The sequence below is a fragment of the Balearica regulorum genome, chromosome Z, assembly GCF_011004875.1.
Source record: "Balearica regulorum gibbericeps isolate bBalReg1 chromosome Z, bBalReg1.pri, whole genome shotgun sequence".
In the NCBI taxonomy this organism is placed as follows: Eukaryota; Metazoa; Chordata; class Aves; order Gruiformes; family Gruidae; genus Balearica; species Balearica regulorum.
In genome coordinates this window covers 10,753,417-10,774,497 of record NC_046220.1, presented here as the reverse complement: position 1 = coordinate 10,774,497, position 21,081 = coordinate 10,753,417, and the positions used below count along the sequence as shown (strand labels likewise).

Here is a 21,081-nt window from a genome sequence, read left to right as displayed (position 1 = left end):
GACTAAATCCAGATCTTATTCAAGTTTGCCATGACTTTCAAAACAAAAGGATCATCCTGCACAATTTTTGGAAGCATCACTGGCTCTGATTTACACCAGTGGGAATAAGGATGGAATTTTAGTACTCTTGGTAAAATTAATACTTCTTCACAATGATCACTGTTAATAAAAACTTCTAAGTACTTGCAAAGCACATGTAGGTCTATATTCATAAAAATCACTACACAGAAATAAGCCTGGCATGTGTTCCTATTTTGCTTTTAAGATTTCTTTTTTATGTTACATTAAGAAGGCATGAGTGCTTAATTTTACTTTTTGAAAAGGGGAAGGAGGAGAGTGATATGCTGTAACTGCTGTGAATGCCACCACAAGGACTCAGAAGCCGATCAGTCAGAGGACTTCTACTGAACCTATTAAGCATTTAGTTTGTGACGCCTGTCTAATTCAGTAGTGAATGGCACCAGCTGAAATACGTGGCAACTCACAGCTCTGGAGATCTTTTTGCCAGACAAACTTCATTAAGAAGACCAAGAAATACCTGAAAACAGAAAGCAGAACAGACACACACCAAAAGAAATGATGCAAACCCCCCAAATCTGTAAATCCCCACTACCTTTGCAGCTCTTTTATGATGTGCAAAAGAACAGAAAGCCTGTTAAAAATGCTTTGTATGTTTGTCTTTCAAATAGACACACAGCTGCAAAAACCGCTGCTGTCCCTCCTTGTGATGATCCTGAATTTCCGTGGGTGGTCTGAGCAGCACAGCAATAGACATGTCATGCTACAACGTGGCAGGGGAAGAATAAAGCACAGGGTTTTCTAAGGAGGATCAGCAGGGTATGTAAGTTACTTCTGCGCTACATTTGGGGAAAAAACAAAAACATCCTCAGATATGCTCACTGACAGAAAGTTGGGTTGTCCCATGCCCTCCTCCCGACTGCAACTTCCAGGCAGATGAAGTCATGACAACCCTCCTGCCCCCTGCAAAATGATGTACTTGCTCAAAAATGACATAAACCTGAATCTGACCTGACCGTTCAGTCACATTTCACTTTCTCTCTGGTGTTTTGGGTTCTTACCTGGTGCAGTTTTGTAAGACACAGTTCTGGTGGGCATGGGTGGTGCGGTCTTTGTAACAGGGCTTGGTGCTACCTGCAGACCTTGCCGCTGCCTCTTCAGCTCCTCTTCTCGCTCCTGGGCAGCTCTGATCTCTTCTTCTATCATCGACAAAGTCCTCTGCTTCCTTGACCGTAACTTGAAAGGGCCCACAGTCACTTCAGGCTCCTGTGTGGCCAGTATGGAGGCAGTGCTCCTCAGCTCAGCGGCCTCTGAATACTTGCTGAAATAGCTGACTTCGTGCCTATTTTCTTCCACAAGGAACGGCTGGCTGGCTGAGTACACAGGTGACTGCTGCAAACTCTTCCCTTCCCTGAGTCCTGAGTCTTCCTCTTTTGAAGTCTTTGGTATGGTGTCCCTTTTTTCTTGAACAGGTGAAGACACCTGGGGTGGCTCGAACATTGGCTTCTGCTGCTCCATGGAGGCTGGAGCTGGCCCAGTGGTGGCTGGCTGCTCTTTGACTGAGATCTCCTTCTCTGCTGGGATTTCTTCTTCCTGGCAGTTTGCTTTATCCGCCTGCTCGGCTATGGCTTGTTGGATGGCATTTTGAACCAGCAGGCCAGCGTGGTACTCCAGCTGGTCATCAATCAGCACGGAGTCTGCCAAGGCGGAAGAGGGAGAGTCACAGCCTGGGTCACTGAACAACTTGGAGATGCCTTCAGCCCTGCACTCTGCTGGAGTGTCGGCCTGTGGGGTCTGCGGCAGGGAGAAATCTGCCAGTGAGCTTTCCTGCAGGGCACTCATGGTCTCATTGGAGGCACCACTGTCACTGATGTTATCCATGCTGAAGTCATTGGAAAGAGTCTCCAAGATGGTGGTATCCTGAGACCTGACAGACAAGTCATCCAAACCAGAGTCAAGCTCCTCTGGAGGGGAAGAGGTGCTGGCTGACTTTGGGAACTGGTCTAGCATGCTCTGTCCATCATCCTTCACTACTGTGAAGACCGCTCTTGCACTCATGAATTCTCCATCCTCTGCCCACAGTTTTGAGGCCTGTCCAGCTCTGGGGCTATCACTGCAAGGTAACTCTCTTACTGGGTCAGCAGTGGTAGTCTGAGTGCTTGTATCATCTTCTGAGGTACAGGAGACCTTCTGTGCTTTGACAACAGTGGCATTGTTACCCTCAAGCTGTCCTGTCTGCCCACACACTGAAACAGGTCTTGTCACGGAGGACAGTGGCCTGTCTACATGTGGAGAATTGAGGCTTTTGTAGAAGGGTTTGATGGAGAACATTCTGGGTGTTCCTGACCGCCTCGGTGGGGCCTGACCCTGAGATGGACCTGAATGCTCCATCAGCTGGAACTGCTTTCTGGCAGCCGAGAAGTCAATTTGCTCTGTGACAATATCCTCTTTCTTGATATTGACTGGCTCTGGTGGTACAAAGGAGCAGCTGACCTGTTTGGGGGATGTTGGTGTTGCACCCTGCTGCTGCTGTCTCTCCTTGCGCAACTTGTATTTCTTGTGGGACTCCAGATGCTCTTCATCTAGTTGCTCCTCCAGGGTCTTCTCTTGGGGAGGGTTCCACCATTTGGCAGCAATGTTGGGGTTTTTCTTGACAGCCTGGCTTTTAATGAGTTCCCTTCTTTCTTTTTCAAGTTCCATCATTTCCTCTGATGGTCTCACTTTGCGGACTCTGTATTTTTCCTTCTCTTCCTCATCTTCAAAGAGCTTTGAGGGCTTTTTGTCTTCATGGAAGGCTCGTAGTTCAAACTTAGCCTCTTTCTTCAGGGTTGTAAGAGTTGTTTCTCCATCCTTAGAGGATCTTCTAGAACTGTTTGAAGAAGTGGGACTTCCTGGCACCTTCAGACCTTCCCTAGTGTCTTCCTTCAGTCCACCCAAGGAATGGCCATTAGATTTCAGGGTCTCATCTGTTATGCTACCTTCATGTGGTTCAGCTACCAAGGGTGCCTGCTTGTCGGCTACATTTTCCTCCCTTTCACTGGGTACTGAATCATTATTGACATTAACAGATGCTCCTGAGCCATCCATAATGGAGACTGCACTTGGTTCAGGGGAGGATGTCCCATTAAAGGTATTATCTGCAGCAGAATCACAGCAATTTGCCTCCAGCACTTCATCTAGGTATCTGATCTCTTTAGCAACTTCACTGTCCAGAGATTCGTGCCTGTCCTTAAGTCCATTGTGGCTGGCAGCAGAAGAAAAGAAGTGGGTTGGATTTTCTATGGGATGTGGTGAAGCCACCGTGGTGATGCTTTTATGTTCAGAAACTGGAACTTCAATTTCCATTTTCTCTTCCTTTGTAGCAAGCACAGTAGCTGGCTCCAAGAAATTGGCACAGTTTTGGTCTCTGTTTTTTCTCAACCTGATGTCATCCTCAGGGATTCTGGAAGATTTCTAAAATAAAAGAGAACAAAACTATGATGAAGTCCTAAAAAGCAACATTTTATTTTATGCAGAGTAAACACCATCTGGAAAGCAAATCCTAGCACTTCTTAAACTTGAGATTAAAGCAGCCCCTCAGAGTGTGGCAAATCATTAACATGAAAAATAGAAAGTTACCTTACCATAAGCTGGACAAGGCACTAAACCAACAAACTTTCATCTAAGTATCTCCCATCTGCTTACTATCCTCACTTTGTCATTATTTCATGCCTGTGTCCTGGTTTGCCTCTAAAAATGAGCTTTGGATTTCCAAGTTATTAACAGCTTGGCAGTTTAGGTTCTTCAAAGGTTTGCACATGCAGTACACAACACCTATCATCTTGGTATTTTAAAAATGCCTTCTGCACCTAAAGGAAATCTCATAATGCTTCTACAGATGAAAAGTATTACTGTCCCTGTTTTGCAGAAACAGATGCTAACATGCAGGAAGAGTAGGCGATTCATTCCAAGTTAGGAAGAAGGACGTAGCACCAGCAGGGAGTGTTCATTTCTCAGTGGATCAATCCTGATCATCAAACATAGGGTAGAATTACACAGTGCTGGAAAGGCATGGGGTCTTTCTTCAGCCCCCATGGAAACCCCCACACACAACTGGACCTGGGAGACAGGAAGCGTTTTCAACTCCCACGGCATGAAGACCACCACAAGGAGCATGACAGGGACCAGAGTCACAGTTTCCTCCCTCCCACTGCTTTGATCTGCAGTGCAGATGCACTGGATTCATATTTCTCCATGATCTGTTGCCTCTGCACTCAAGGAGGGTATTGAAAGAAACACCATTTATGTTCTGGTATGGGCAGATTTTACCCATCAAGCAGCCTACTGAACTTCCCGTGAGTAAAGTGCGAAGGAACTTTTGATTAAGCTGGTAACATGACAATGAATTTCTCAATAATTCTTACTGCTGAAAGGAAAAAAAAAACCCACAAACCCAAAACAAACCACCACCAAAAGAAAAGCAGAGGGCATTTTCAACATTATTCTGCAAAAAGAACTTGCTAACTCTTGATAACTCTTCTTAACTCCTGAAAACCAACGTGACACGTCTATTCACTTTGACTAACATTTTAAAACAGAAACTTGATATCTGAGGTCTCCGGTTCCCATTCCACATGTGTTTCTATGTGTGAGGCACAGGCTTGGGAAGCAAACGGCACAGATCAAACCCTGTGAACTCAGTGGCCACCCAACAAGGACACCTTTGTTTGCTAGTCATCCCCGCCCTTGCTGTTCCTTGTCCTGCATGCTATTAATACACACTGCAGCAGCAGATGATCAGCTAGGAGCACAAGGGAACTTATCAGTGACCTGAACAATCACATTGCCTCTGGGTTTATACAGGCAGTAAAAAGCATTTCACACACCTTAAGGAATTATTGTCAGCCAGCCAGAAGAGCTCTTTTAAAAGCACTTTGAAAGAGTTTTCTAATTAGTATTTGTACACATTTGAAGACAATGTTGGTTTCATCCATTAGATATTTTCTTCTTAATTGTGCTTAAACATTGGGAAAGACCCTTAAAAAGAACCAACCAACCTGCTTTTGTCTATATATTGTACTTGACACACTTCACTAGTTCTACTTGTATCTCATATTTTGCTGAACCTAGGAATTCTCCAACAGAAGTTTCTAGCAGTGCTTTTCTTAAAGCATATTACATTTTTCACCATTTAAATACACAAATGTGGCCAGTTTCTTCTTTAGTCCTATTTAAAGATATATTCAAACAAATACAGAACAACTAGTATAAAAAGTCCTTACGTTTTTTGAGTGGGCATAGCAGAAATGAAAGAATAAACTTTCTTTTAACCTGCAAGGGCAAGAATTGCTCTTGGTTTGCCTGCAGAACTCCAGGTATCATGACACAATGGGTACTCAGGTGACAGGACTAAGACTGCAATTCCTTTCTGAATATTTGGGTTTAAATCTCCCCTGCCTGACTTGCTGGTGCAAAACAGGGGATGTTGCTATCTGGAGCAGTCTGTGCAAAGGGACATAAGCATCAGTGCAAGACTGTTGGCTGTCTCCTTTCACACAAACCATGAGTATGCCATCATGCTCCTGCTAACATTTGCTTCTAATCAGACAGATCAAAGCAGCATTGGTAGCTAACTACATGTTCTCTGTAGCTGCAAGAACACACCTTCAATGGATGCAGAAAATCAGGTAACAAAGCTGTGCACCCCAGCCACTGAAACACATCTCCCTGCAAAGCTGAACCAGAGCCGAAGGGCCCTCCACTCCCGTGCTTCTAGTACCTCCACGCCACGCAGCTGGGAATATCCCCCGATTGTCCCAGAGACCCCGTTTACTAAAGCATGTCTACTTGCATCACTGCTTTAATGTATGAACTATTTCAGATCATATCACGTTTGGGTATTGAAATTAGGGAACAGAACCAAAGGCACAGTATTTTAGTAGTTTCTTAATGAGTAAGAGCCCATCCTCTCATAGCTGCAATCCATAGCTCACAAGTAAGGCACATACACGTAACTGCCTAATCAGGGCACGCATTTATGACACTATGTAATTCTGAAAATGCATGTGTCTGTGCAATTAGTGTGGCATATGTAATTATGTAGTAAGAAGACAGACAATTACGCAGCAAAACCTAGGAGGAAACAATGCTCCTTATGGAAGGGAGTCTTTTTTTTGCCAGGGATTAGTAACTAAGCAAGGAGGAGGGCTCCTAGCAGGGCAGAGAAGCCAGGGAGAAATGGTAGAGGAGGAAAAAAATATGATTAAAAAAACCCACTCAGTTTTTCCCTCAACACATTCTGGCAGAATCTGGGACAATTTTGTGAGGTTATGGCAATGAGAGTGTGCTCCAGACACTCCTGTGAGGAGCAGAAGTGAATTGCCTGAAGAAGATAACTGGGAAGATCATTAAGGATGGAAGCAGCTGACCAAATAAAGCTTTTCAAGACAGTCCAGGCCACAAGAACCTGTCCAGGATAACTGGCTGGGTCTGGGAAAATTGCACACATTGGGATGATGACATGATGAGTGGGAGGAGGCTTGGTAGAGGAGAGTGGTGGGACACACAGAGAGTCCCTGCATGGGCTGTGTGGCAGATGGAGGACAGCTTGCCAGGGGGCTGCTTTTGCTCCTTAAGTATGTACCACCAGCTGTGTGTTTGCTACCTACAGGGAGGAGGCTTTTCAAAGCCTGCACCATTACAAAGGGCTGCAAAAGGGCTGCATTCAATCCTAATTGTAGTCAGCAATACAGCGTTCAGTGTTTCCCACAGACTGCTCATCTAGACCCAGATTTTCCAGAAGTTACTGTTACATTTACACAGTCTCTGAACGCATTCATTGCTGTCTAAGTCAAGATGCAATGCGGTAATCAGTGTAATTTTTACAATGCTGCTGCACTTTAGTAAACTGCAGTTATTAGCAGCTTAGAGAATTATTAGCATATTTCCTCCTTGGTTGAATTCTTCATCTACAAAAGTGTATGTGTTTGGGCAATCAACTCTTTTAGGGGGAAGAAAATGTGGGTGTGCTACTAGAAAGACCCAGCAAATGTACTGCCAGTGCCTGCCTTTGTTCGATGCAATGCAAAATGCATATGACAACAAGTGGGAGGCAAATCCTCTGAGCCACATGGACATTCTTCCGAAGCAACAGCACGGGGTAGGGGAGTGTGGGGGGCAAGAGAGGAAAAGATTAAACAACTAAAAATTTTCCATAGTTTTAAAAATCTAAACCACACTTTTCTCATTGTGGGCTTCTACCAATCACTCCACCCAAGCCTCAGGATAGCTTTTCTCCTGGCATCATTAGCATTGTCGACTTGACATTTCTTCAAATTTCATTTTCCTTTGGAGATGTCCTGCACTGCACCCACTTCTCCTCCCACTGCCTGATCACTGAACCACTGCTTTGTTCAACCCTTTCCCTTCTGCTCTTGGATCTAACTCTTGGGCCCGCCATGCCTCTAGCAGTTTTAACACAATACCGTAACTTAAAATCACATTTGCATGTGGCTGACTTGCTAATCCACACATCCCTGCCGATGTCAATCATCTTCTCCCTCTTCACCTACTGTCTTGGCCTGCCTCTCCGATGTCTCTTTGCAAAGAGAGGAGAAGGAACCAAATGACGGATTTGCTAGGGGATTGAATCTGGCAAACCTTCAAGAAAGCAACTGCTTTCACTCAGCTCATCCTTTTGAAGAATGCAGTCACCATCTGCGTCTCAGATGGAGCCAGTCTCAACCACTGCAAAGAAACAGAAGTCATCTGAACCTCTGTGCTTCCAGACAGCCACCTGGTCCAGTGAGAAAACCCCTAGCCAACACAGGTATTGCTCTACTCTTGCCAGCAACAGCAAGTATTTCTTTAGAGAAGTGGTTTTCTGTAGAAGAATGGTATGGCATGGAAATGCTGCAGTTCTTAATGGGTAAGAGAAGTAAAAGCAGAGTCGTACAAAGTGCTAGCACCCACCCCTCACAGCTCATGTTCACTACCGCACAACAGGTGCTCAGAAAGGCTCCACCATCCCACCCCATCCCTAATGGGAACAACAGCCCAAACCACTGTGATGTCTCCTGCCTCACGCTGGCTGGTGTGCTCTCTCCCTCCCACGGCAGTTGCCACTCCATCCACCTCCAAAAATGTGGTCATCCTGCTCATCACTGGAGGGACAAGACTGCTCCAGGTGGGAGCCTTTGCAGAAAGCAGTCTGAAGAAATGTGCGAAATACTTAGTGTTTTGGAAACTTCCTGGTCTGGTGAGCTAAGAGAAAGCAGCTGTAGAGAAAAACTCTTCAAAAATATTCTGGAACTGGAGAAGAAAAGGGATGCACCTGATGATGGGGGGCTGAAGGAAAGGAAGGGGATTTCTACTCACACTACCTACAGGAACTATGTCTTTTCATTAAAAAAATAAAAATAAAAAAGAACCCAAAAGCAAAGTGTTGTCTTGTTGCTCCTGCGTGAAAAGGTTCGATTTTTCCATACAATAATTTTATAAACTCCAAAGGGTTTTAAAAATACTATGGCAAGTGTTGTCCAAAAAGATTATGATTTTTCACTTCATGAAATTGGATAAAATTCAAGTTTCAGAAATAAAAATCCTCAAATCCTGTTGCCAATTTTTGTTGAATTTAAAACATGTCAGGCACATCCTGGCACTCCCTTTAATAGTTCCATTCATAATCCGACTTGCGCACAAAAAGCAAAACCTGGCCTGTTCCTCTCACTGTGCAGTACACAGTGTCTTCAATACACAGTTGGAAACCATCTCCGATTACTAAAATGTATTAACATTGAGTGTCACAAGCGACATTCTCTGTGAGCAGCTCTCTGCGCCCTTCAGTGACTTGACCGAGGTAGCCAGACAGTAAAATAACCAAATTTTCTTTACAAAAAAGATGGTTTATCTCCCTCTAACCACTTCAGAAACCACAAAAAGTACAGTCTAAAAATGAATGCAACTTCATACTACATCCCCCTCAGAAGCAGTGGGGCGATGTTTTGGAATAGAGATGGTATTAAGGGTTGTGGGGATACAGTGTCCAGACAAGCAGCCACTTGGAGAGCTTGCTGTATGACATCTTCTGAGTGCTTTTCTGTATGTCCTTTGTTTGTCTGTTTTAGAGAGGGACTTGTGATTGCATTTGCTCAGAAAGCATGTGAAAGGCTTTGCAATATTCTTTTTCATTCCAGATGAGCCACAGGTTTCAGCTTCCCCATGTGATACAATGTAAAGCCCTTTTATCAAATCAAAGTGCAATCTTCTTTTGCTGCTGTAATAAATTAAGGATGGAGAAAAATGGCTCAAAAATAATGAATACTTTAATGATGAGCATATACCGTATGGTAGGATATTTTAATGATGAGCACGTAATGAATGAAACCATTATTTTTCCAAACATGTCTCTATAGGTCCAGTATTTTCTGTGCCCTCAAAGACAAACAGCTGAAGCTTTTCCTGGGCAAGCCAGGATCCACCTTTGGAATAACCCTTACTACTTCCCACTGACTCCAAGGTATGTAAATTGGAAGCAGTTTTCTACAGGTAGGAAGCCACTTGATCCTTTACGCCAGTTATTTTCTCTTACTCCCTAAAAATATAGATCTGGTCTCTCTGTGAAGAATATGCAACCCTAATGACTGGATGTCAACTATTGCTACAAAGGCAAGAAAACCAGATAGGTTCTTTCTTTAAATTAAATGCTTGTGCAGCTGTTGTGAAAAAACCAGCAACCTGAAAGGCTGTTTTTTATTAAATACTTTCATTCCTGCCAGAAACTGTAATTGCATGAAACACCTGCATGGACAAAGTGATTTATACAGAAATTAATATTTAGGGGAAAAAGGCTGCTAACTTCTAAATGAAAAGAAGTATCACCTCTGATAAAGAAAAAATCACAGAGGTTATCAGAGTATGATGGTTACATAGCTGGCACTAGGGAAAGCAGTATATATTCAAGTGGTGTAGACTTGTACACTACAGTGTGTGGGGCTGGTTATCTTTGCTGTGAAAGCTCTGTTCAGTTCTACCATAATCAAGATGCAAATCTGAAATTACAGGAAGCTGTCATTAAACTTTCATCCAGAAACTACAGCACCATTTGGTACTGCCACACTCCCCTCATTTTCTATCAGCATCCAGATAAGAGGATGCCCTGAAGAGCTCCAGAATAATGTTTCACACACGTAGGGAGAACCAGGAGCTCCTAGTACCCAAGAGATCAATAAATTGGTGATAATATGTTTTTGGGTACCAGAACCTGCATTCCAAAGACCATTCACTTGTTCTCTGCAATGTTGGCTTCTTGTAACATAGGTCAGCCTGAAAGTGCAACTGAATTAGAGCAGTAAATGCATGCATGTCACCCAGAAAAATGTGGTTTTCAACTCTCTCATCACTCTCATCAGTCCAAATCCCACTCCTGATGCTCCTTTCACTTCCAAATTGATTTCTACCTCAAAAGAAAAATGCACAGTTAAGTACTATTTCTTCTATTGCTTCACTCAGTTCCCCAGGACAGTACACTCCGTGTGAGGGCATGGGAAATCAAGGAATGCTGCAGAGAGGCAGCATTAGACTGCAGGTCAATACAAACGTGTTAGTGTATTAATCAACCACAACATCACAGTACTTTTTAACTTTGTTACATGTTTTTCCTAAGGGTTACTTTTCTGTGGCCTGTCTCTAAAATCTGTCTTTGCTGAAACAAGAATGAATGCTTCCAGCAGCAGGGATATTTGATTTACAGAGCATGTGGTGCTAAGTCACTTAAAATGGTAAATACAATCCCCCGAAGCAGTCTCGAGTGCTACCTAAGGAAGTGCAACGGTTTGCTGGATGAAATGAAGGGCACCACATCCAACTAACACATCAGGAGCATTTCACAATTAGAAAATTGCCCACTACCTGGCAGGGAATACAAAGTATGATACAATCCTTAAGGAATAGGAGAATTTCTTCTTCACAGCTGAAGGTCACAGATGAGGTCCAGTACCATGAACCACTGCATTTGCAGAGTCCATTGCATAGGTTCCCTTCAGCTGGTGTTGGTGGATCTGAGGTCAGAGCTCACCGCTCTGACCTCACACACAGCACACTCTCACGTTCAGCCTCTGGTTTGATGTTAAGTGAAAGTGGAGAAATCCAAATTGGGTAAGGATAGAAAAATGTTCAGCATAACAGAGTGCCCAATACAGATACTGAGTTGGGTAGAATACAATTACTGAATGTATGCACAAACCCCCCCCCCAGTTTCCCAAAATGCTGAACTTGAAATCTGCCCAACACACGTCCAGGATGGAACAATTGCTCTGGTAAAGCATGATCTAATCCCAGCAGGGAGGGGAGAGGACGCTAAACTAAGCCTTGCTTTTAATACTCTCTAACCCATCTAGATAATGTCAGCACAAGGAAAGGGTGACCTTTATGGTCAGTTGCACAAAAAAACAAGGAGACAAGGGGATTTCCAAAATTCCTTAGTCTTTTCATCGGGGGCGGCGGGGGGAGGGTTCCTGTTCCATCTAAAGAATGGAGCTACAGCGCTCCTCTGTAAATGTGAGATCTAGAGAAAAATACTGGCATATTAATCATTTTGGTGCATAAGAAAGGGACCTCCTGAGGAAGGAATTCAGGTTAGGCAGGGGCAGGAGGAAAGCAGTAAATGGAGACAAAAGGCCACACAGTTCACTTGTTCTCCAAGCAGATCTTACGGTTGCTTGGAAAACTGTTTTAATACATCGGAGGAACAGAGATAAACCTGCCATAAGCACGCAAGTATGCTTTCTGAGATGTATTAGTATTAAATTAAAGTCTTCTGATGATACAGATTCTTTCACTGGCTGATACAGTTCTGTAAATCTTTCATAAATGGCCTAAACTGCATTTTCTGAACAAAGATACACGATCTCTACGCTGGACCTCTTTCACCGCTTACTTTCAAGGGCAATATAGCAGGAACTGAATGCTTTAACTGAAGCAAGCACCTACAAACCTTTGGAAACAAAGCCTAAAATAGATTATTTTTCATTTTCTTTCACTTCTCTGCTTCACAGACGCCAACTGCCAGAGATCATACTACTTTTAACTATTTCCTAAAGCCTAATTAATACTTGCTGCACTTCTAAAGGGCATTGCTGTTCAAGATCTACTGGAGCTTGACAATTAGGAGCGATGCCGCAGAGAGGGCTAAAGGAACAAACGATGCTCAGAAATGTGAAAAAAAGCCTAAACACCTATGTCTCTCTGAGAACTGAAGAAGGTTAAGAATCATTATGGATGCTTTGCCTCTATCAGTAGGACTCGTTACAGCTGCTCTCATCCATTAGGTTAAGACCCATCACAGCAAAATCTCCTTACACGAAGGTATGCCCAGGTAACTGTGCATGGGGCAGTGTGTCTCACCCAATGGTAGCCTGCTCTGCCCAGAGCATGAAGAGCAGGACAATGTTTATTTCACTGCAGGCAGTGAGCCTTGGGAGGGTTAGAGTACCAGCGCTAAACCAGCCATCTGGCTTAAGCACTTTATGGATTGCTGCCTTCCCAGTTTTTCAAGGAAAGGGAGTTATTTTAAAGCTTGAGACCCCTAAAACTCTCTATAAAGAGTGCACACACATTGGCTTAAAAAGGTCCCAATTTATATTTACCTTTACCCAAAATATGTTTTAGGCTGTTACCTCCAGACTCAGGCAAAAGCAGATCATTGGAACATTATTAAAGGAAAACTAAGAAGCCATTAAGAAAGAGGAAATCTAGCCTAATCTTACCTCAAAAATTTCTTGAATTACGTAAGTGGAGGGGGGGGAAAATACAATGGTGATCAAAGGATATAATTGAAGTCTCCGCCAATAGCTGTGTTACACACATAAGAGGGGAGAGAAGCCACTTCCAACAAGAGCCTGGTATACCAACTCCCCTGACACACTCCCTAATGTGTCATCATGCTCAGAGCCCATCAGGAAACCATCACACAAAAATACTTTCACTCCAGTCCCCTTTTCCAGAAACAAAACCACGGTAAAACCGGCATTGGGGCTACAAGATAGAGGTTTCACACAAGAGATAAAATCTTGTAACTCTAGTGGACTGCAATTCGCAGGGCACTTCCTCTAAAGGCACACACATATTTTAACTTTCTAGATGGTGCAGGTAGAAAAACACCCATTCAAAGACACACACCCCCAAAATGAAAACCGCTATCATTAAATGGTGAGTCCAACATAGCCAAAGATCAGGGGACTCTGACACACCATTTCCACAAACCGCCAGGAAATAAGTAATATTCAACTGAAAAAGAAGTCAGACTACAGGGTCTACAGAACAGTTTTGCTAGTAAAAGGCCAAATGCGTACAGTGTCTAAACAGGAGGATGTTGCTAAATTCTCCACATGCCATTGCTGTCCCCAGGCTATAAATGTGACCTACCATGTGAGTAGGCATTGTAAGCAGTTAGCAGCTTCATCTAAGCTTTGGTCACAACACAAACTGAGCACTACAGTCATCTCACTATCTCCTGCAGGAGGATATTTCATTGAAAGTGAGACTTGGATAGGATTTTTTTTCTAATTGCTTATTTTGGAAAAAGGAAGTTGAGAAATCCCGGGGAATAAGACGTTCCCTTTCAGCACCTACTACTTCCCATCCCTCTGCCCCTGCTCCCCTCCCCTCTTCCAACCAAAGACTTATTATTCCTTCTTTTCCTGCTGAAAAGCCACTGATCATATGACCAGCACATCTGGATTACATTAGGATATTATTTGATTAAGGCACTCATCACTTGCTCTTTCAGCAAGTGGAGAATTAAGATAATGGTGGGGAAAATGGTGTTAACTGAACTGGCTATTCCAGCTCAAACTGCTCTGCTTGAAAAGTCCAATTGTGGGTTCTTTTTTTTCCTAATTACAGAAAAATGAAATAAATATTGGTTAATTCATTTCATGTTGGCAAGATCATCAATGCCAAGTAAGCTGTTACATTAAGGGTTGCTGTCATCTGTATTTCTCAGACAATTTGCTATCTGCTAGGAAATGCTTCCTTGGAGGTATTTCAAACAGTCATAAAAAGGCTCCCCATTAAACTGCAAGCAGCACCCCATATTTCTGTACAAACAGAAGTTTGACACAATCTGGGTCAAGTCGCTTTAGCGGAGAGGGGAAACAGACACGTATGGCTTAACCAGATCTGCTCAAGAGTATTGTTTATTAGCCTATTACACAAGCAGTCACTTAATTTTCAGTATTTGAAGTGACTGCATGAGACTTCAGCAATGGAGTCTGTGTACATAAAAACCAAAGGACAGGCTGGAAGGAAAGACCACGTCGACTTGACTTTACCCTAAAATATCCTCCCTCATTTCTCAGGAGCTGAAGAATGTGCTATCCTGGTGCATGCACAGAGGTATCAACTAAGCGTCACAGCGTGCATCAAATGCCACAGGAACCAGGAATGCTGTTGTGGCTAAATGTGACTGCTGAAAGTACGATGCTTCTATTTCCTTCAGTGCTGAACAGCTAAAAGATGAAGCTGAGCAGACACCCTTAAAGCCTCTTTATCAACTGGAGTTTGCTTTACGGTGTCAAGAAGGATAACACAATTGAGTAGTGGGAAACATCCTCCAGAACAATTAGAGAATTCAGGTAAAAGACTTTGCTATTGCTGCCTAAACAATAGAGACACTGAATAGGTGGGTGGTTTTCCTAGTTATCACATGTACAAGATACACAAGAGTATCTTTTCTCTCTAGAACCAATATTCTACTGTATTACAGGCAAGTAGAAAGTTGTAAATTTCAGAAAGCTCTGCCTACTGTTTACAGTGAACAGACCAGCCACAGAGTGACAAATTCCACAGCCATCGCAGGGAAAAATGGTATTTTAAATAATAAAGGCTCAATGAATATACAAGTCACAGGGCAGAAATCTTGGCTTACCCTTTCTCTCTCTCTCTTTGTTCCTGTAAACTCTGAAGCAACCCCAAAAAAATGTCGTTTTCCACAAGAGCCGTCACTTTATTTGGCTTGTTAAGTCAAATTCCTTCCCCAGCTTGCTACAGGACTGTGATGTCATAGGCTGAGGGAGGGCTGGTTTAAAAAAAAAAAAAAAAAAAGGCAGCCCATTCACACAAAGAGGCTGTTTTAAAAGGAATATGCCAGTTCACACTACTGAAAAAGAGCATGACTTCACTTAACCTGTAAGGCAGCCACCTCCTTAGAGACACCTTCAAAAGCATCATGCTGGCAACAGACCCAAAGACCTGTTTTCAGCTAGTGTAAGCAGGGGTTTAGTGTCGTGGTGGGGTGGGTTTTTTGGGGGAGGCACAACCCAACAACACATCCTGGCTGGCTTTGTACTAGAAAGGACCAATTACACGAAGGGCTGCTATGAAAGGCACAAGCTCCAAGCAGTAATCTGCAGTATTTTATACCTACTAGGAAACAAAAAAAGGATTGACCATATTCTTTCCACTTGAGAGGCTTAGACATTAACTGAAGTCCTTAGGGCACCTTTGGTAACTTTCTGCTTCAGAAGGCTCAGGTCAGGGCAGTGGTCTCCAGCCTGTAAGAAATATGTCAGCCACGTGGAAAACAACTGAGGACAGGGAATTTAAAAAGAATTAGGGAGGGTGATGTGGGAAAAAAAGCGCAATGTTTTCTACAGCACAGCACTTGTTCATTACTGCTGCCTGTGAGCTAGTGACATTTGAGTACCCCTGGATTAGATTTCCTGGAGGCTTGATAGTTAAAGCTAAAAACACGAGTTATGCTGACCAGGCATTCCCTGCAAAGGCCCTCTGGACTTTGGGTTAAAATGGCTTGAATTTAGTGTCACTCTACACATGTTGCTATAGATGACATAGCTTAAGTGTTGGAATTGCATATTTTACTCACCTGAAGAATTACGTAAGATATTGATTTGCTTTTTAACTACTTCTGGGACATCAGCAAAGGGAAGGCACAGCCATCCTCTACCAGCAATGACAAAAAAGAACAGTGGTGATATTTCTGATGTGAGAACCCCTGAAGGTAGTGGTAGCTCACTTCATCTGATGCTCAACCACCTGCCTGAGGCACATGAAATGAAGCAAGTCAAGCCTCTGCAGTTTTAAAATGGGTAGGTAAGAAGCTCCTTGTCACCTGTTGAATCAATCTATGAAAATAGAATGGAAGTAAGGTTCTCACAGGAAAAAAAGAAAAGACACTCAACATCCCTGTCCTAAAATAAAACTAGGAGTGGCTTTGGTGAGCCTAAAGTGACAGGAAATGCCATGTGCTTTCATATAGCACCTCTCATATTGTCTGGGAAAGGGGCAGAAATCATAATACACAGTTACAACTTCTCCCGTATTAGTTTTGTGGGTTTTTTTCTTGTTGGATCATCCAAGACTTCTAGACTATGATGAGGGATAAATGCCTCACAGATAAATTAAATTTTATATTAATCTGTATGGATTTAAAACGCAATTTCTATATCTCCTTATTGATTAAATATGAAGTTCAAGTAACCCTGCTTCACCTGTGGTCACTGAAGGAACAGAAGGTCACAAGATATTTATCTTAGCTGCCCTCCCTGCCACCAACCGTCTAAAGCCCCACATGCCCTGGAGGTCACAGGAGGACAGAGTTGTACCTGGAGCAATACCCAGGTGTGCAGGAGATGGTGCTTAAGACACTTGTTTGCTACAGACTCACAGGAGTTGCCCACTTGATGCACACTCAGTTTTCACTGCAATCTAAAAGAGTTGCACTAGAAAACAGCTTTGTAAAAAATCACCTATTTCTCATACTGATTAGTTTTGGAAAACAGGAATAACATCATTTCCTTACCATATTGGTATGTTGCAAGAACGAACTGTGCTATTGCTAATGAAGATCCTGTGTACAGTATAGCAGCGTAGCTTAGTGGCGAAGGCGGCAGATACAGCCTGTTAAACCTCTTCTGCTAGAACTGGCCTCAAATAAACAAACGACTTAGGAATTCAGGACCAACCATTACTGTCAACTTTAAATAAGTTGATTTTTGTTGGGGTTTTTTCCCTTAAAGCCTTAGTCCCTTTCAATAGAACCTCAAGTTTATATTAAAAAAAAATAAAAATCTACTACTCTTAGTTGAAGTGAAAAGCTTGAACAGAAACTCGAAATGGCTGAATGATCAAGAAACAAATACAAATGCCAAAAGTCTACCTCAAAGTGGTCCAAGAATACTTTAAAATGATTCCTCTTAACTTCTTGAAGTGAAAGGATTCTTGACATGTCTGCATTTTAAAGCACCACTCCTGCATGCCTATAAGCCCTGGGTCCTCTACATCATGCCACACTGAAAGGCAGTAACCTTATGAAGATTGAAATGCGGTGGAGTCTGTATGAGTATTACAAATCCAGTGAACAATCACCAAGTATTGTCTTCTGGAGACACGAACGGCAAGATTATAAAAGAGTGATGCTGGCCTTTGTGTCTGAGAAAAAAGGACCATTTCAAAGTGATTTTACCTGTTTCAGGCCTCTAATCTTCCAAATTTGCAGCACAAATGCACATTAAAGCCAAGGATGCTGGATTTTGCAACTAAATATGTGTAAATTGAAAAGCTAGTGTCAGGCAGGCAACTCCTATTTTTGGCTGCAGGTTTGAGGATCCTCAGGTCTGCAACCAAATTTGTCTCTCAGAATGGCAGGTCACGTGCAGTTTTAGTGCTGAATTAAATTTACCAGTGAGAAAGACTCTAACTGGCCACAAGACTGCCTCTGTCCATGACAGGAGGTCACCTGTACAAGATGATGAGATGTGTAAGCAAGAGCTCAACCAAAGACGTAGGTGGCACTATGTTGTCTGCAAGGGCCTTGTGACTTTGGGAGACTTCTTTAATTCAAAACAGCCCTCCTCTGTGAACCTTCAAGATACGTGATGAGGCACTGGATGTGGGGCACCATCTATGCTATCAGTGTTCCTGGGAGCAGCCGTCTCAGATTTTAGCTGCTGGTTGCAACTTGTGGTTATGGTTAAACAAAGCAGGGGCCATGAATTCTTTAAAAATGTGGTAGAAGCAGAGATTTACAGTGTTATCCCTCCTGATTAAGCAGTAACAAAACTCTAGCAGTCACATAAACTCGAGCCCTTTCAGCTATCTCAGGACACAGATGCTTCCCTATCAGCCCAAAGACGTTCCCATGCTGGAGATAACTGCACTACTTGAACCTGCACCGCAGGGTCATCGTTACAACCTGCTGCAAAGTGTTAATTCTATTATTGAAACATGTACTTGGAGAAAAAAGAAAAAACAGAGGAAAAAAAAAAAAAGAGGCGCTCCTCTTTATGGAAAGTGTACACAAGCTTAAGGTAAACCAAACAAATCCCCTTTCACGTTCAGGGAATAAACCCCCTGACTGACTTTCTGAGCCTGTGGGACTAGCACCCTTATATGACCACTAAATTCAAGATGTGCAATACCAGAAGAAAAAACAAATACCAGAAATATTCCTTTACCTCCTTCTGTAACAACAGTCTTTTCATGATGCACATCTCATTCGAGAAAGTGCTATCTCTCTCCTCTGTATCACAGCAAAGTTGTCTGCACACAAAGAAGTCTTATGGGACCAGTCACCACTTCGGCTTGTTATCTTCAAACCGTATTACCTCCAGAGATGTCTCTATCTGGGACTGTGAAATGAAAAGTGCCCCACAAGGCTGGCTCATGCAAGCAAAAACTGCTGCTTGAACATGCAACTGCTGAAGTTTACTGAACACTTTAAGGATCTAATTCTCATTTTTTATAGCTCCTCGACAAATCTACTCTATCAAGAGACATAAATACAGGCAGTGAACATTGGAGGATGTCATGTGCCAGAGACTAGAGTAAAACAACAAAGATCCAGTAGATATATATGGTAAGGCTTCTCGCATTTTAACACCAGCTCTGTCACTGCCTAGTTTGGTGTTTTTTGGCTTTTTGGTGAACTGCTCCATTCTTCAGCCTTCTCTCCAGGTAAAACATTTCTGACTTCTCTGCACAGCCCTCCGTGGTGCAAGGAGATGCAGGGAGCACCGCTCAGGAGGGGGTGCCCGTCCACCCATGATGCTGGTCAGGTCATAACTGCTCACAAGCCAATTTTCAACTTTCAGCAGAGAGGGTTCATAGCAGCCAGAGAAGCCAATCTGACAGAATACTTTCTTGCAACAAGTACTTTTAAAAAATAAATAGTTTTCTTAGATATTTCCTCATGTTCAGGTGGCTTTTTGATAACCAGCAATTACAAATAATTTAATCTGGTGAGCAACCTTAATTGTTCTTCCTTCTCCTTTCACAGAAATCACATGCTTTAAACCAAAAGGCCACTTCTATTTATTTTATGAGAACAAATTGGCTCTGTCAGTTTAATTTCCCCTGGTGCTGTAACCAGACCTGCTGTTCTTCTTACAACGACAACCAGAATGAGAGAGAACTAAAATCAACTTCTGAGGATAGGCTGCATGGGCTGCTTGCCCACGCCTCAAACTTCTCCTTTCCAGAGCAGACCTCCCGCCCCCCACCCGCATTTCAGACAAAGCGTGGTCTGCTGCTGTAGCAGCAGGAGAGTAACTGCTCAGCATGAATTATCCAAGGATGGCCACTGAAATGAATTTCCAAGAGGAAATTGTCACATTAAACCTTGATGAGGGAGCAGAGGGCTCTTACATTTCACTGGTGCTTTGCATTTTCTGGGCAACTCACAGTGGGGAGGTGCAGCGCGGTTGCTTGCTGCTGCCCACTTTCACAGGGGAAAGGACCGGCGACAGGCTCTGCCACTGCTTGCTGTTGGGACTGCATCTTCTCACGATGGAGAAAGACTACAGCTTCTTCAGAAAGAAAATGCCTCTGGTGTGTACTCATACTCGCATGAATGTGTGTACTCGTGCTGGCAGCTGGATGGGGTAATATAAGTAGGACTCACACCTCAGAAACCTTTAACCCTGGTGAAATCCAAGAGTTTGCGTTCAAGCCAACTCAAAGGATACCAGGAGGCCCTCTCTTGGTGCTACTTGGATTGAAAGTAATTTCCAAGGGTAAAAATGGTCTTAATCCATCTTATTTCCCATGCTGAACAGGTAAAATGTTTTAAAAGATGCGTTCACACTTGACTGCTCTGAAAACTGGGGCTCGGGGGCGTTCTCCGTTCAGAAAGTGGCACGTGGCGTGGTTACTACTCCCAGCACGGCAAACATAAAATACCTTGCCAAAATTGCAAGGGCTGGAGCCATAAATGCCAATCAGCTGACAATGCAAGATTTACAGAAAGATGATGGCTAGAAAAACAAGTGAGAAAGGTCATACAGCATCCCACTTGTTTTCCTCATATACTTACAGTTAATATTTGACTATTCATCTCCTTATCTACTCTAGCAAGCAAACGAGGAACCAGAAATGACACAACTACTTAATGTAGTAGTACTTAATGGGAAAGACTTCCTCTCCTCTCTTGTATTTTCTCTGTGTTTTCAGTACCTCTCAAAAGCACTGGCTTATCTACACGCTTTTGTTGCAGGTGCTGAGGTGGGTGAAAACTGCACTCCACAACCTCTGACAGCAGATGCGACCACTGCCACCCAGTGTGATTCCTGTGGCCGTGTACTACAGTCACTTCACAGTAAACTTTTCACCTCTGCTCTTCTGAGGTTTAAAAGTCTAAAGCTCGTTTCAGCATCGCTGGCTGGAGAGGTATGCAAGTAGATGAGCTTCTCCTTAGTGTTAAAGGTGAGGTAACTCAAGCCAGCCTGACACACACTCTCAATAAGAGTAGGAAGCCACTTTGCCCTGCTGCAAGCCATCTTCAGCTGCTTCGTGCTCCCGTGAGTTAGGTGTGGATGGACACCAAAGGGGTAACCGAGCCATCACGTATTGGCTGCCCGATGGGAACGGCCCTGTGCAGGCTCTTGCCCCTCTGTAAAAGCTGATTTGAAGAAGCTTCTTCTGGACTCATTTTAAACACTGTTAGCACTTGAGATGACCTGTCATCCTACATGCTGAGGCTGTTTCTCAGGTAAACACAAAAGACAAGACAAAAACCACCCACCTCACCACCCCCCAAGTTAAAACAAGCCATTTATTGTGGTAGCAAGG

The 21,081-nt window shown here is 43.3% G+C and overlaps 1 protein-coding gene across 8 annotated transcripts in view; it reads right to left on the bottom strand.

Moving 5' to 3' along the window:
* Window positions 1–21,081, bottom strand: part of PALM2AKAP2 (PALM2 and AKAP2 fusion) — a 271,609-nt gene that overhangs the window by 19,162 nt on the left and 231,366 nt on the right. For all 8 annotated transcript variants that reach the window (XM_075740493.1, XM_075740496.1, XM_075740495.1 and 5 more), the window contains one exon: window positions 1,080–3,471. In XM_075740493.1, coding sequence (XP_075596608.1) covers window positions 1,080–3,471 — 2,392 coding nt within the window. The remainder of the gene's footprint in view (window positions 1–1,079; window positions 3,472–21,081) is intronic.